Consider the following 13,309-nt stretch of genomic DNA (forward strand, 5'->3'; position numbering starts at 1 on the left):
TTAGTGACTCCATGATTGGCTTATTTGATTTACTCGTCAGACCCTAGTACAGTGCACCATGTGTGCCAAGGGCCTGTAAATCCAATGCTGCTGGTAGGCTAGCAGCACTGGTTGTGCCACCCACAGAAGCAGCTTGTAAAGTATGGCTCAGGCCTGCCATTGCAGGGCCTGTGTGCAGTCTGGGACTGCCATGTCAACTTGGCAAGTGCACCCACTTGCCAGTCCCTAAACCATCCCTTTTCTACATATTAATCACCCCTAAGGAAGGCCCAAGGGCAGGATTTGTTGTATGTAAATGGTAGGATATGCCCTGATGTGTGTGGCATGTCCCAATAGTGAATTTCAGCCAATTTTGTTTTTCACTATTGCAAGGTTATCTGTTCCCATAGGCCAGAATGGGTAGTTTGATTATAACATCTTATAATCCTAACTGACCCAGGGAACAAGATAGGAAATTAAAGTTTAGTATGTCTGAACTCAGAATGTTACATATTTTAGTGTGGCTGATTTTTACATTCTGTGTTTGAAAATATCACTTTTAGAAAGTAGGTATTTTCTTGCCTAATCATCCAGCATGCCTCTGCTAGGTTTGTGAATTCCATGTCTGGTTTGTGAGTGACAGGGGGCTGGAGGGGGCTATGGCTCCAGCAGTCTGATGGGTCAAGGCTGGGCTGAATAGGACCTGCATTGAATAGAGAGTAGGGGGAGGAGATTTCCTTTCACCAACCTGAGCCCTCATAGAATAGAGAGTAGGGGGCGGAGATTTCCTTTCACTGACCTGAGCCCTCATAGAATAGAGAGTAGGGGGAGCAAATTTCCTTTCAGCTACCTGGGCTAGGTCTGCTTTTAACAATGCTGTCTCCGCCTCCTGCCAGGACGCTGCACCAGAGAGGGCAGAACTGGTTTTGGCTGGGAACAGACACCCTCTGCCTTCAGAGGACAAAGGATTTTGTAGTATAAATATTGGGGCCCAGACCCCAAAACTTTAGATCACTTCTGGGAATCAAGACAAACCCTTTGCCAAGAAGCAGAACCAAGGAAGCTGAATGAGGAGACTGCCCCTGTGCTGTTTGGGGTTGGTCTGCAGTGGTTACTTTATTGCCAAGGAAAGGAGAAAAGGAACTTTGTGTGTACTTTCACTATCTTGAGGAAGATCTCCAAGGGCTTGAAGTTGAGCTTACCTCCTGTTCAGAAGTCTCAGGGTCACAACGACTACACCACTAGCTCGCCCTGAATTTCCATGCTGGGAATTATACCTGCAGAGAGGAGCCTGCTGTTTTAGATGCCTCTGGAGACTGTGTCGCTGGGAGCTGGAAGCGTGACGCATGTAGGAAGAAGCGTGTCGCCGCCGTAGTTGATGTTGCATTGCTGAAGAAGCGTGTCGCCGCCGCAGCTGTTCGCCGTCGCATCACCGATGAAGCATGTTGCATCACCGGAGAAGCGTAGCACCGCCACAGAGGTTGCCGTCGCATCACTAGAGAAGCGTGTCGCAGGGCCTGTTGCGGCTCAAGTGTCTACCAAGTCGCCGCACGGCCATCGGGTATGCACGCATCGCATTCACGTTGTTACATCGCATTAAAGACGCCATTTTGTCGCATTGCACCGGATCATCGCATCGAGGCGCCATCTTGTTGCATCGTAGCCAGAGCGCAGAAAGAAACCGATGCAACATCTCATCTCCAGTAAGGAACCGACGCATCACTTCCCCGGCGCTGCAGTAAGGAACCGACGCATTACCTCCCCCGTAGCAAGGAACCGACGCATCATCTTCCCTACGACCCTTTTGTTTGTTTTTCGAGACACATCCAAGGTACTTTGATAGTAAAGTGTTGCATTTATCATCTACATTGAACTAAAGCTATTTCTACCATTTTAAAGAATTATTTTTGATTACCGTAGTGTGGATTTTTGTCGTTTGGTCTTGTGATAAGTCTAGTAAAGACCACGTATTTTTCTAAACTGGTGTGGTGTCTATTTGAAGCGTTTTCACTGTATTACTATATGTGTTCACAAATGCTTTACACACTGCCTCTGAGATAAGCCTGTCTGCTCGTGCCAAGCTACCAAGGGGGAGAGCAAGGGTTATCCAGGAGTGTAACCTCTTTCCCAGACGAGTAGCAAGGGCCCCTACTTGGTCAAAGGTACCTACCTCTGCCAACTAGAGACCCCCATTACTAACAGATACTATGTGATAAAATTGGTCATCAAAAAAGAGAGAACACACAAAAAAATGGACTACCCAATAAATAAAGATTTCCTGAATGCAAGCATAAGCTACAATGAGTAGGATGTGCAACCTTATGCGTACCAGGTGTCTAAGACTAGGTCCCCACCAGACATGTAAGAGTTGTTGATTACTGTTAGTTTCTCTCAAGAAGAGTTTAGTAAATCTCAGGCACAGTATTCCACTCTAATAAGCAAAAGGAAACAGGCCAAAGCTCAGCTTACTGGGGAAGTGATTAGTTGCTTCAAAAAGACATTGGAGGGTGGGCTCCTTTTTATCAAGCCCACTGACCCTTAACAAGAGGTTAGCAATGTGCACATGTTTTTCCTGATGCAAGAACACTTTCCCTCTCTTCGACTGGTCCAGTATAAAGATGGGTGACAAGAGGTTTTGAAGGTTACGGAACGTGCTAAATGAGTGATACCAAAGGGTGTGAAATCAGGGCACCCCTGATATCCATCCAATTTGTGGTTTTGGGGGGTGGGGGGACAGCAGTTCCCTTTCAGATCATGGGAATGGGTTTTGGTGGAGCCTTTCACAACCCCAAATGCCTCTTGATGTAGTGTAACCTAATTTTTGCCCTTGAGGAGCACAAGCGTCCCCAGTGGATAGGGTTATCCTTCGTACCGTCCCCAGTGTCAGATATTTCAGGACTTTGATTGCTGACAGAGGGAGTAACTTCATGCCTTCATATATCAAGGCAATCTGCAGTCAGATAGAACATGTAACAGAAAGAGCAATATGAAAGAGGAATAACTTGTTCTTCTGATGGATACATCTAACGCTAGATTCTTCACATAAAAATAGATACCTATGTAGTACCGCCCCAAGATGAAGGATCTGTGGAGCGGGCCTAGATGAAAAACAGAGCAGGTGAGGTTTCCTTTCTGCGAGACCTGGCTGCGAAGGCAGTAGTTCACAAGATGATCCATGGCATGATTTATGTAAAAGCTTAAAGCCCATTTGTTATCCAACCATTGGAACTTCTCCTACTTTTTTTAGGTGTGAGGTGGATTAAAGAACATTGGCAGAGTCCTGGATTGGCCAATGTGAAAAGGAACATCGACTTTTGATAGAGAGGCATCTAGACCACAACAGCAGTTTGCCTCGAAAAAACATGGTGTTTGTGCAGACAGCAACTGCAGTTTATTCACATGATGAGCTGATGTGATCGCATTGAGGAAGATAGTCTTCAAGGTCAGGAGATGCAGCAAGCAGTTATAAATAGGGTCGAAGGGTGTACACCTGAGAAATGTTATGTAAAAGTTAAGGTCCCACTGTGGTCTCACAAATGTCTTGGAATTAAACATGCGTGTCAAACCATTTATCAATCTCATCCCAACACATCAAAAACACGGAAAGGCTCTACAAATAACCTTTCATAGTGCCCACTTCAAGGGCTTGCTTGGCTAAAGACAAAACAAACAAAAGTAAGTCCAACATTTTTGCCTGTAAGAGGTCAGTGTATGATGCACCGAACCACATTACAAATTTATTCTAGCACCAGGCATAAAGGAATTTCGTGGAGGTGCGTCTGGCAGCAAGGATGACATCCACTACTTCTGGGGACAAACTGAATGCAGTCAATTGCCACCGCTCAATCTCCACGCACGGTGATGTAGACTGCATAGATTTGAGTGCAGGATTCTGCCCTGTTGCTGGGACAGGAGGTCCTTGCTGTGGGGCAGTCTTTTCGGAGTACTAAAACTTATACCCACAGTTCCAGGTACCAGTCTAGCCTGGGCCGGGTCATTCCTGACCCTCTTCATAACTCTTAGCAGAAGAGATAGTGGTTGGAAGGCATATAGGAGTCCCTTGTTCGATTCTGACTGGAATGAATCTCCTAGCAAGTGTTCTTGTGTTAACTCCAGCATGCAAATTGATGACCCTGCACATAGTCGATGGTGGCAAACCAATCTAGCCAGGGTTCCCCCAGCTGGTGGAAGACACTGTGCGCCACTTCAGGAAGCAAGGGCCACTCATCACCTGCCAGACGACATCTGCTTAGTTTGTCCACTCTGGCATCCAGGGGCTCATCCAGATGATTGGCAACCAAAACAGTACCCTGGTGTTGCAGCCACCTACAGATATGCACTGACTCCTGGGACAAGAGCCCACTCTGCCCTTTGTTGTTCCACATGGTGGTGGTGTTTGCCATAAGAACCTAAACCAGCCTCCCCTTTATAGACAGCAGGGAGGTCTTCAGGGCCAAAACAAATGGCCTGTGGCTCCAGCGCGTTAATGAGCTGCTTGCCCCCACTGGAAACCAGAGCAATCCAATCTCCAGCTACCCCATGTGACCAAGCCCTTCACTTCCCAATCCAGTAGTCACCAGGTCAATTCTGGGAAAAGAGAGGGGTGTGCAGTCTGACAAACTGGGGTCTATCTGACACTTCTGAAGATCTCAAGTGGTCTCCTCCAAGACCTGGATGATCTCAGAAAGACTGCTATGAAGCCGGGCCAACTAGACCTTCAGGTTTCACTGCAGAGAATGCATGTCCCAACTGGCGTAGTTGACAAGAAGAATGCACTGGCCTGAGGCCAAGACGTCTCAGAACCACCGTTACCATGATCCAGGACCGAGCCCAATACATTGGGAACATAGCCATATGTCTTGGAATCGCAGCTCTGGAAGAAAAGTAATGCAATTCATTGTGTCCAGATATGCTACTATGAACAAAAGCCTCTGGGAAGGAACCAGGTGGGACTTTGGCTCGTTTACTGGGAAATCAAACATCAAGAGTTCTGCTGTCACCCGGAAGTAGTCAGCCATGAACTACCACAGCAGAATTCTATATGTTGTTTGATTCTTGTCTGCTCTCCAAAGCACAACTGTATATGAGCCACTTTCCTGTGGGTGTCCTTTGTATCTCAGGAGAGGTTGCAAGCCTATTGGTGTTCTGCAAGTATAGTATAAGGCATCATCAGTAGAATGACTGGGTTGCACACCATCCCCCACACCATTATCAATATCCTAGGGTGTACCTTGCTCTGGTACGGGATTAGAGCTAAAATGCTAATGGAGCCTTTTTGATAGCTGTGACATGGTACACACACAAGATTAGAGTTGGGGTGCATGGCAACTAGTTGCACCTTTGTAATCGTATAGCACGACGTAGGCCGAGATCAGGTCGACGTTGGTTCGGTATCAGACATGGGCATCAGCAAAAGATCATTCTCTGGTGTTTGCGATAATGGAGCAGGTCTCGAGATCCACAGTGGATAAGGTTGCAGAAACTAGCATGGATTGTGGGGATAGAGTTGAAGTCTGTGCCAGAGTCGGTAAGGGCCCAAGGAGGGAGACAATGCCGGGCAAAGAACCTGCTGGCTGTAACAATACTGATCCCCTCCTTGATTCCATGTGGTCTAAAGACATACGGTATACCAGAGTGAGCCAGAAGTACAGCGACAATTTGCAGCCTGGCCTCTTTGAAGGCACGGCTATGTTGTGGGGCTGACGACAACCCGTGAAACTCTGTTTGCTTTTGGATCAACTGAGAAATTGGTTTAATTACGGGGTAGCGATCTCCAAACTTGAGTCACAAATAGATCATTGGCTAAAGCTGCCCCTATCCATAGCAGTCCTTCCTAAATTTTTATATTTGTTCCATAATATCCCAATTCCCCTGTCTGGGAAGTTTTTCAGTACGCTTTGCAACCAATTGCTTAGATTGGTCTGGGCCAACAGAACGCCGAGAGTGAGGTGGCAGGTCATGACACTCCCCTACGAAAGGGGGGAATATGGTGTCCCAGACATGCAGCTCTACTATCTGGTGGCACAGTGTATCTTTGCTCAGGCATGGTACCACCCAGACGCCAGCATAACCTTTCTGAAGCCAGAGTCAGACTTTGTGCTGCCGGACACCCTGGCTGCAGTCCTTCCTCTCGAGATCCCACGAGATTGTACAGATATTCAACCGGTTTCCACAACGAGCTGGGCATGGGCCTCACTGGGACTCCTCACGAACACACAAATGGTTTATTCTTCAGCCATACCGCTACCAAATCCCAAACCTCTGCCCCTAACTGGAGAAAAGCTTGTGCAAAAAACCTGCACGAAGTTCGGTATTACCAAAATGGGAGATTTCTGCTCTACAGGCCACATATTTGACCTTGATGACGCGTCCCTTTTTTCCGGATGCTTCGTTTATGGATAGGTTTGTGCTTGCTAGGCTTGGGGCTGCATTGCAGGTACGGCTTCCTGATTTCCCTTTGGAGCCCCCATCCTTTTCTCCTCGGACAATGGTGATCGACAGCAGCAGAGAAGTACATTTGATTTCGCAACTTTATAGGGCGGGTGTGGATCTGATTGCATTAGACAATACCAGGGTGCAGGGGGCCTGGGGGGTGGACTTAGGTAACCCATTATCTGATGTTGTCTGGAGACTAAAACAGTATCTATTAACAGCAGGCATAGGTTGATTCATTTTAAGTTCTCACGCCGAGTGTACGTCACCCCACTTAGGGCGCACAATATTGACCCTAATAGGTCACACCAATGTCAACGGTGCCAATCCCCCCAGGCTGACTTCGCTCACGTGGACTGGAATTGCCCACGGATTCATATATTCTGGATGGGGGTTCACCACATGCTCAGCAAGATTATACAGGTACAAATTAATCCCCTGCCCGAGATTGCTCTCCTGGTATACGTGGTACAATTCCCCATAAAGTTCAGGCGGTTTACAGCTATCGCCTTGCTTTTGGCAAAGAGAGAGGTGGCGATACACTGGGTTGGGAGAAGGGCCCCTACAGTGCAGTCCTGGCTCCAAAGTTTGGCTTCCTGCTCCAGGAGAAGATAACATTATGCACAGTCCTTCCAGCCTCCAGACCCAGGGACATATGGGGCCCCTTCAAGGCCTATCTTGCTATCCAGCAGCAGGAGCACTCCACATAACATGAGCAAGGGCTAGAACCGACAGGGGTGGGCTAATGCGTTGTTCTGAATGTAGGCAATTTCTTTGTTCCAACTGTGTGTTTGCCTGCAGCGATGGGCTGGAGTGGCATGGGTTTGGAGGGCAGGATAAGGGGGAGGGGTGTTAGCTGAGCAGTATCATTTGTGATTATCATGGGCCAGGACTATGAAACTTATAGATTGTGATGTTCACGCATGACCTATTGTGCAAATGTTAGGACAACTGTGACTTCTTCTGTTTATGCAACCGAGTCGCCCTGCCATCGGGCTCAGTGAATTGCTTTGTTTTTTGCTCAAAATGCTAAATAAAGTTTTTTAAAACAACTGAGGAATTGGTTACATGGCTTGTGACCTTGATAGCTCGAGATTAACCTGTTCTCTTTGGAGTCAGAGTGGAGGGCATGAGGTTGAGTCCTGCTTCAATTTCTTATCCTAATGTTTGGGCTTTAACTTGGACTTACATGAGGACTTCAAGCAGAAATGGATCAATCACAGGAGCGTCCCCAGGAAGAGTATAGGCTCATGACTTGGAGCAGGATCTATGCGAAGGCCACATCTTTTTACGTTAGGGGACATACCTACATCTCTTGGTCTCAGATTGACTTCTGGTACACGAGGGAGCACTTGTTAGATGACTTCAGAGTTGTGCCTTGAACCCTGGCATCAAAGACACACTTGTGCTGGTCCGTGACCGATATCTGCTTACTGCAGTTGCAGCATGCCTTCAAACCGGCTGTTTTTATTGGGAACATTGAACCTTAGCACGCTGAGAAAGTTTGGAAGTTGTAGGAAAACCAAAAAGTTTGGTGGGGGGGGAGAGGGGAGGGGGGGGGGGATCTCGATCCACACAGGAAGGTGCAGAAAGAATGGAACTGACTTCAGCGCCCAGGGTGGCGCCTATATGCAGCTCTCCTTCAATTCTGGGGTGGTATGGAGCCAATGCGGAGCCGCATGATGCCACTAGGGGCACTTCTATGAAAAAACCTCCAGATTCAGTCTGGCGCCTGGAGTATTTGCTAAGGGAAGGAATCTGTGGTTAGACGTATTCATCATAACATAAATGGATGAGGTGTTTTAGCTTCAATCCAACCAGAAAGCCTAGAGATACAACAACATTAACAAAATAAAAGAATTGCTTCCCTAGCTTCTTAAATGCCAGGTGTTATTGCTTTATTATCATATTAATTTTTTTAACTTTTCTTGATGTAAATTGATTAGTATACAAATTAACCAAGTAGCATTTAGAGAACTCAAATGGCAAAGGTAACAAGTAAACTAAGATACCCATAGTAACAACTTTTCTGCATTTATTACAAATAACCAAAGAGTCATCTAATATCACCAAAATGTTTTAGCAAAATCTCAATAATTGTAGTTAACGATAGTCATAATTTCTCGGGTACATTTAAAAGTACATTTTATTTGAGAACTTTAGGTACGGAAAGTAATGGGCAGTAAGTTATTTTATTTTTTCTATTTTGTTATTCATATATACATAACTGAATAGTTGCAATATTAAAATAACATAAGACATTTAAGGAAAATACTTACATTCTGATCCTTTAGTTCTCCCTGACAGGCTTCGCAGAAACTAGAAAACGAAAAAGGGGGAGTGATTGTCAGCGAGTTCTGCAGGGCACTGTAGATCACATTTAAAATACATTGAAAATACCTAAACAGTGTATTTTTTTCTCTAAATATATTTCTCTATATATTCATAGTGGACCAAACTGCAATGTAGTTAGGGAGCGCATATATCATATGTCATCCAAATACCCCCATTTAGATGTGATCATGCACAAATTCTCAAAGAGCAATATTCTGTGTGTCATCATCACCAGTGAGTGTGTGTGGGGTGGGAAGACTTTCTCCCCCCCCCCGCCCCGCCCAACCCAAAACATCTCTTGCAACGTCCTGGCCTTTGAACAAGCAGTCCTCACTGAAATGGAAAAAATCGACTTCAACACCAGGGGTTTTCAGAATATGACCCGAGAGGAGAGGACAGCCCTTGACCAATTGAAGGACAACCGCGCGCTGGTCATCGCCAGCTGGTTATCAAGCCGGCGGACAAGGGGGGTGCCATAGTCCTGATGGACTACACCTTGTACAAAGAGGATTGCTTACGCTTCTTGGCAGATGCCACGAGCTACGAGATACACTGAGTGGACCCGACTCCACGGATCATGAACAAGATTAAAACAATGGTCACCGAAGCAGAGACCCATGACTGGATAACCAAACATGAGGCTGATTTCCTGGTGAATACAGACCCAAGGACATCCAGATTCTACAAACTCCTCAAAATTCACAAAAACAGAATACCACCACCAGGGAGACCAATAGTTTCGGGGATAGGATCGGCATTGGAACCCCTCTCTCAGTTCTGTGACTGGTTCTTGAAACCAATTGTACAAAGATCACAGTCATACCTGAGAGATACTAAAGATGTACTGTGTCACCTCAGAGACATGAAAACAAACATCAACACAGACATGTTCATAACTATGGACATCGAAGCACTCTAACGAGCATCCCTCAAAGACGCACCCTAGAGGTAGTGGAATGTATCCTACAAGAACAGAATTGGGCATACATTACACCCATCTACTTCATTATGGAATGCGCTGAAATAGCGCTTACAGAGAACTTCTTTGAGTTTAAGGACACTTTATACCATCAAGTAAGGGGTACATCCATGGGCAGCACTTTTGCGCCGAGCATGGCATGCCTTTATGTTCTTCAATTTGAAGAAGATTACATCTTCAACCCCTCCAACGCCTTCAATCCCTCAGATGAAGACCTGGAAACGATACATAGATTAGATTTTCTGGGAGGGGAGTGAGGAGGATGCAATGCAATTTGTGGAATGGGTCAACAGCAAAGACCCCCACTTCGGTTTTACACATACCATTGATAAAAACCATGCGGTTTTTCTGGATCTCGACATCACCTTATCAACAGAAGGGCTCTCCACCAAAGTCCATGTTAAAGCAACAGACCGGAACAGACTCCTCCTGTTCAAGAGCTACCATCCGAGGTCTCTTTGTGAAAACCTACCTGTGGGACAATTCCTTAGAATTCGAAGGAATTGTTCTGAGCTTGCCACCTTCCAAGTACAGGCGGAAGAACCGGAGAATAAACTCCTTGAGAGACATTACCCCAAGAAAATGGTCAGACAAGCGAAAAAGAGTGCAAGGAAAAACAACAGGGATGTGCTCCTTGAAACAACACCGAAAGAACAGAGTGACCGCATCGTATGTGTGACAACATACATACCCGTGTCTAAGAAAATCCAAAACATCATCCGGAAAAAATGGTCAATCCTTAATAGCGGATGTCCAAAGTGGGAGCCCCCCCCTGTCTTTTCGCATACAAATGTAGCATGAACCTTAGGGACAACTTGGTTCACTCTAAAGTTAATCAAGAACCTACTGAAAGTCAAATGACCCTGTGGAGCCAACCTAAACCAGTGGGTCACTACCCATGTGGGAATTGTGTGTACTGCCCACTTACCGCTACCTTAAAGGAAGTCGATATTGGCACAGGCAACCCCTGGAAATTAAAAAACTTCAGCAACTGCAACATGGAGTGTGTGGTGTATCTAATGGCATGCCCGTGCAACTTACAATATGTCGGCATGACCACCAGGAAAGTGAAGGTGCGTGTGAGTGAACACTGCAGCACAATATGGTGCAGGAAGACAAACACAAGGCTCACAACACATTTTACTGACAACGGTCACAATGTAAAGGACCTTAAATGGGTTGTACTGGAGGTTGTGAACAAACAGAAGCCCGACACTGCCAGACAGTTACACCTCAGAGAACAACGGTGGGTGTTCAGACTTCGCAGCGGGAAGAAGAGCCTTAACGACGAGATCCCTTGGCTGCAAATGGCTACCTGAACAGCATAACATCATACCAAGGAGTGCTAAGTTGCCCATATACCCCTTATACCTGACCAATTTTGGAAGGAAGACACATACTTAAACAACCACCCCCAAAAAACCGAGCTGGGCCCCTAAGAATACCATGAATTAATGGGACATTTTGAACGGTTCACACTGAACTCCTCATCGCGTAATACCACAATGTACAACATGGTATTATAATCCGTCAAACATAGCTAATTACTTGGGTGCTCAAACACTTTGTCATAACATAACGATACCTTGAGGTTTTTTTTCTCCATCTGAAAAAATTAATTTGTTGAATCCGAGCGCCTCCTCGCTCAGTTTTATAGTGTGATAGGCCAAATCTGCCAGTTTTGACACAGTGCGCCTACGCTAACATCCTGTCAGGCTACAGATCCCCGCACACATCAGCACGCATGCGTAAAGCTACCACACTTCTCGCTCGGGAGCTGATTTCCCATGTATTTCCGAGTGATTGCAAGAACAATAACTGTACTGAATATACCTTGGCCCGCACCAGCAGATAAGGTCAGTGTGTTTCCCATACTTCTGAACTCTTTTAAAAGACAGAGAAGTTTCGGCGGAGCTTAAAACAGACCAGGCATGCGCGGAACAGAGCCTTTACCCTTTTTTGCACACAGACCAATGAAAACGCAGCCATCAGGATACGCCCTCCCCCAGGCAGCCAGGCACCTTCTAGGAGGACACAGGAAACACACCTGTGCTCTCCAATTACCGCTCATTACCTGAACCAATTACCCAATTGAACTCAGTATATATAACCCCAGCCTTCGCATCAGTTTCCATCGATGGGGAGACCGAGAGGACGCCTAAGAGAAAGCTGCTGGAAGTACTGAAGATAGATAGTAATAGTATGCAGGGGTGTGGAATTTACTAAAATATCTACTTGTCCATGGGGCAGGTTGCTTCATAAATCTACTTGTCCTGTAACAAAATCCACTAGTCCCTTTGGTGCCATGTAGTTCGGTGACAAATTATGGCAGCAATCTCATCATATAGAGCTCTTATATAGCCTCTTGGATTATGCCAGGGCTCATACCATAGTAGTATTTGAATTCTAGCAATCCCTTTATGTTGCCATGTTCCGGTAGATCTACATACTGGGACTGAAGGAAGTGGTGAGCAATAGTTCCAGGGTTGGAATGCCCTTTTGAGTCTGTGCAAACCTACTAACTTGCATGTTTTAAGGGTGTTCAGCAACTCTTCTCTAATATTTCCCCATACTAAGAAATGTTGGAAATTTACTCCTGATAATGGAGAGTGTAAACCTTCTTCCAGAGTTGGGGAAACAGTGGTTGGAGGGAAAATGAACTTGCAAACAATCAGGTTTTCGCATGAGCAAATGTACACATGCATATTTGCTCATGCTAAAATTCAGTTTACAAATATTTTCTAGGAGTACAATTTCTTGCTCTACTACTGTAAATTCTTGTGAATTTACAAAAGCCATATAGCTGCACTTATTTCAAGGACATATAACACGGGTGCACTTCTGAGACTCTTTAATAATTGGGCCACTAATTTAGTCTGGTGTTAACCATGACCTTTTGTGTTTATTAAAATTGTCTCTCTCTCTCTCTCTGTATCGGCTGGCTTCATTGTGAGTGACCGCATTCTGCACCTTTCACAAGGAGCATATCGGCACACAAGTAGTTTTGTTCAGCGCCAATAACTAATGTGACAGTGCGTGCTTTTTTTCGACCAAAAACAATTTTTGCTTTTGCCAATGTTTGTTATAATGGTGAGGGCCCGGCAGATCTCACATCAATAAGGTTTTACAAAAACCATGCCAAAACAAGTCACGCATTGCCACAACTAAAAAGCTGACCACCAATTTCAGACCTACTGGCTTTGGCAATGCTAGTTTATTTTTAGGTTTCCCATAACCTTATTGAAACTGGTTACACTGATTTTCCAAAATGAATATTTTTGGTAAATACTAGCATGCATCAACACATTTTACTAAATGATGCTGCAAAGAAATGGTTCGAGGCATGTGGGCTGCTGAATTCATATCTGTGCATAGATTACATAGCAGTCCCTCCTGTTAGCGGCGGCTGCCCGTGCCAGCTGCAGCAGTCTGAAAAAGAGTTTTGAGAACAGCCTGTCCTACAGCTGCCTGCTGTTTAGAATGCACATCTACGCAGTAGTGTTTCGTAAATGTATGTGTGGTGGACCAAGTGGCTGCCTTACATATCTCTTCTAAAGGAATATTCACCAGGAAAGCCATGGACGC

The 13,309-nt window shown here is 45.6% G+C and overlaps 1 protein-coding gene across 1 annotated transcript in view; it reads right to left on the reverse strand.

The window, feature by feature from the left end:
• The window catches only part of LOC147726772 (general transcription factor IIH subunit 2), a 358,867-nt gene that overhangs the window by 20,627 nt on the left and 324,931 nt on the right, over positions 1-13,309 (reverse strand). Inside the window, exon 15 of the mRNA XM_086960819.1 lies at positions 8,691-8,730. Within this exon, the coding sequence (XP_086816945.1) occupies positions 8,691-8,730 (40 nt within the window). The remainder of the gene's footprint in view (positions 1-8,690; positions 8,731-13,309) is intronic.

The sequence above is a fragment of the Lissotriton vulgaris genome, chromosome 3_1 (genome assembly GCF_964263255.1).
Source record: "Lissotriton vulgaris chromosome 3_1, aLisVul1.2, whole genome shotgun sequence".
Taxonomy (NCBI): Eukaryota; Metazoa; Chordata; class Amphibia; order Caudata; family Salamandridae; genus Lissotriton; species Lissotriton vulgaris.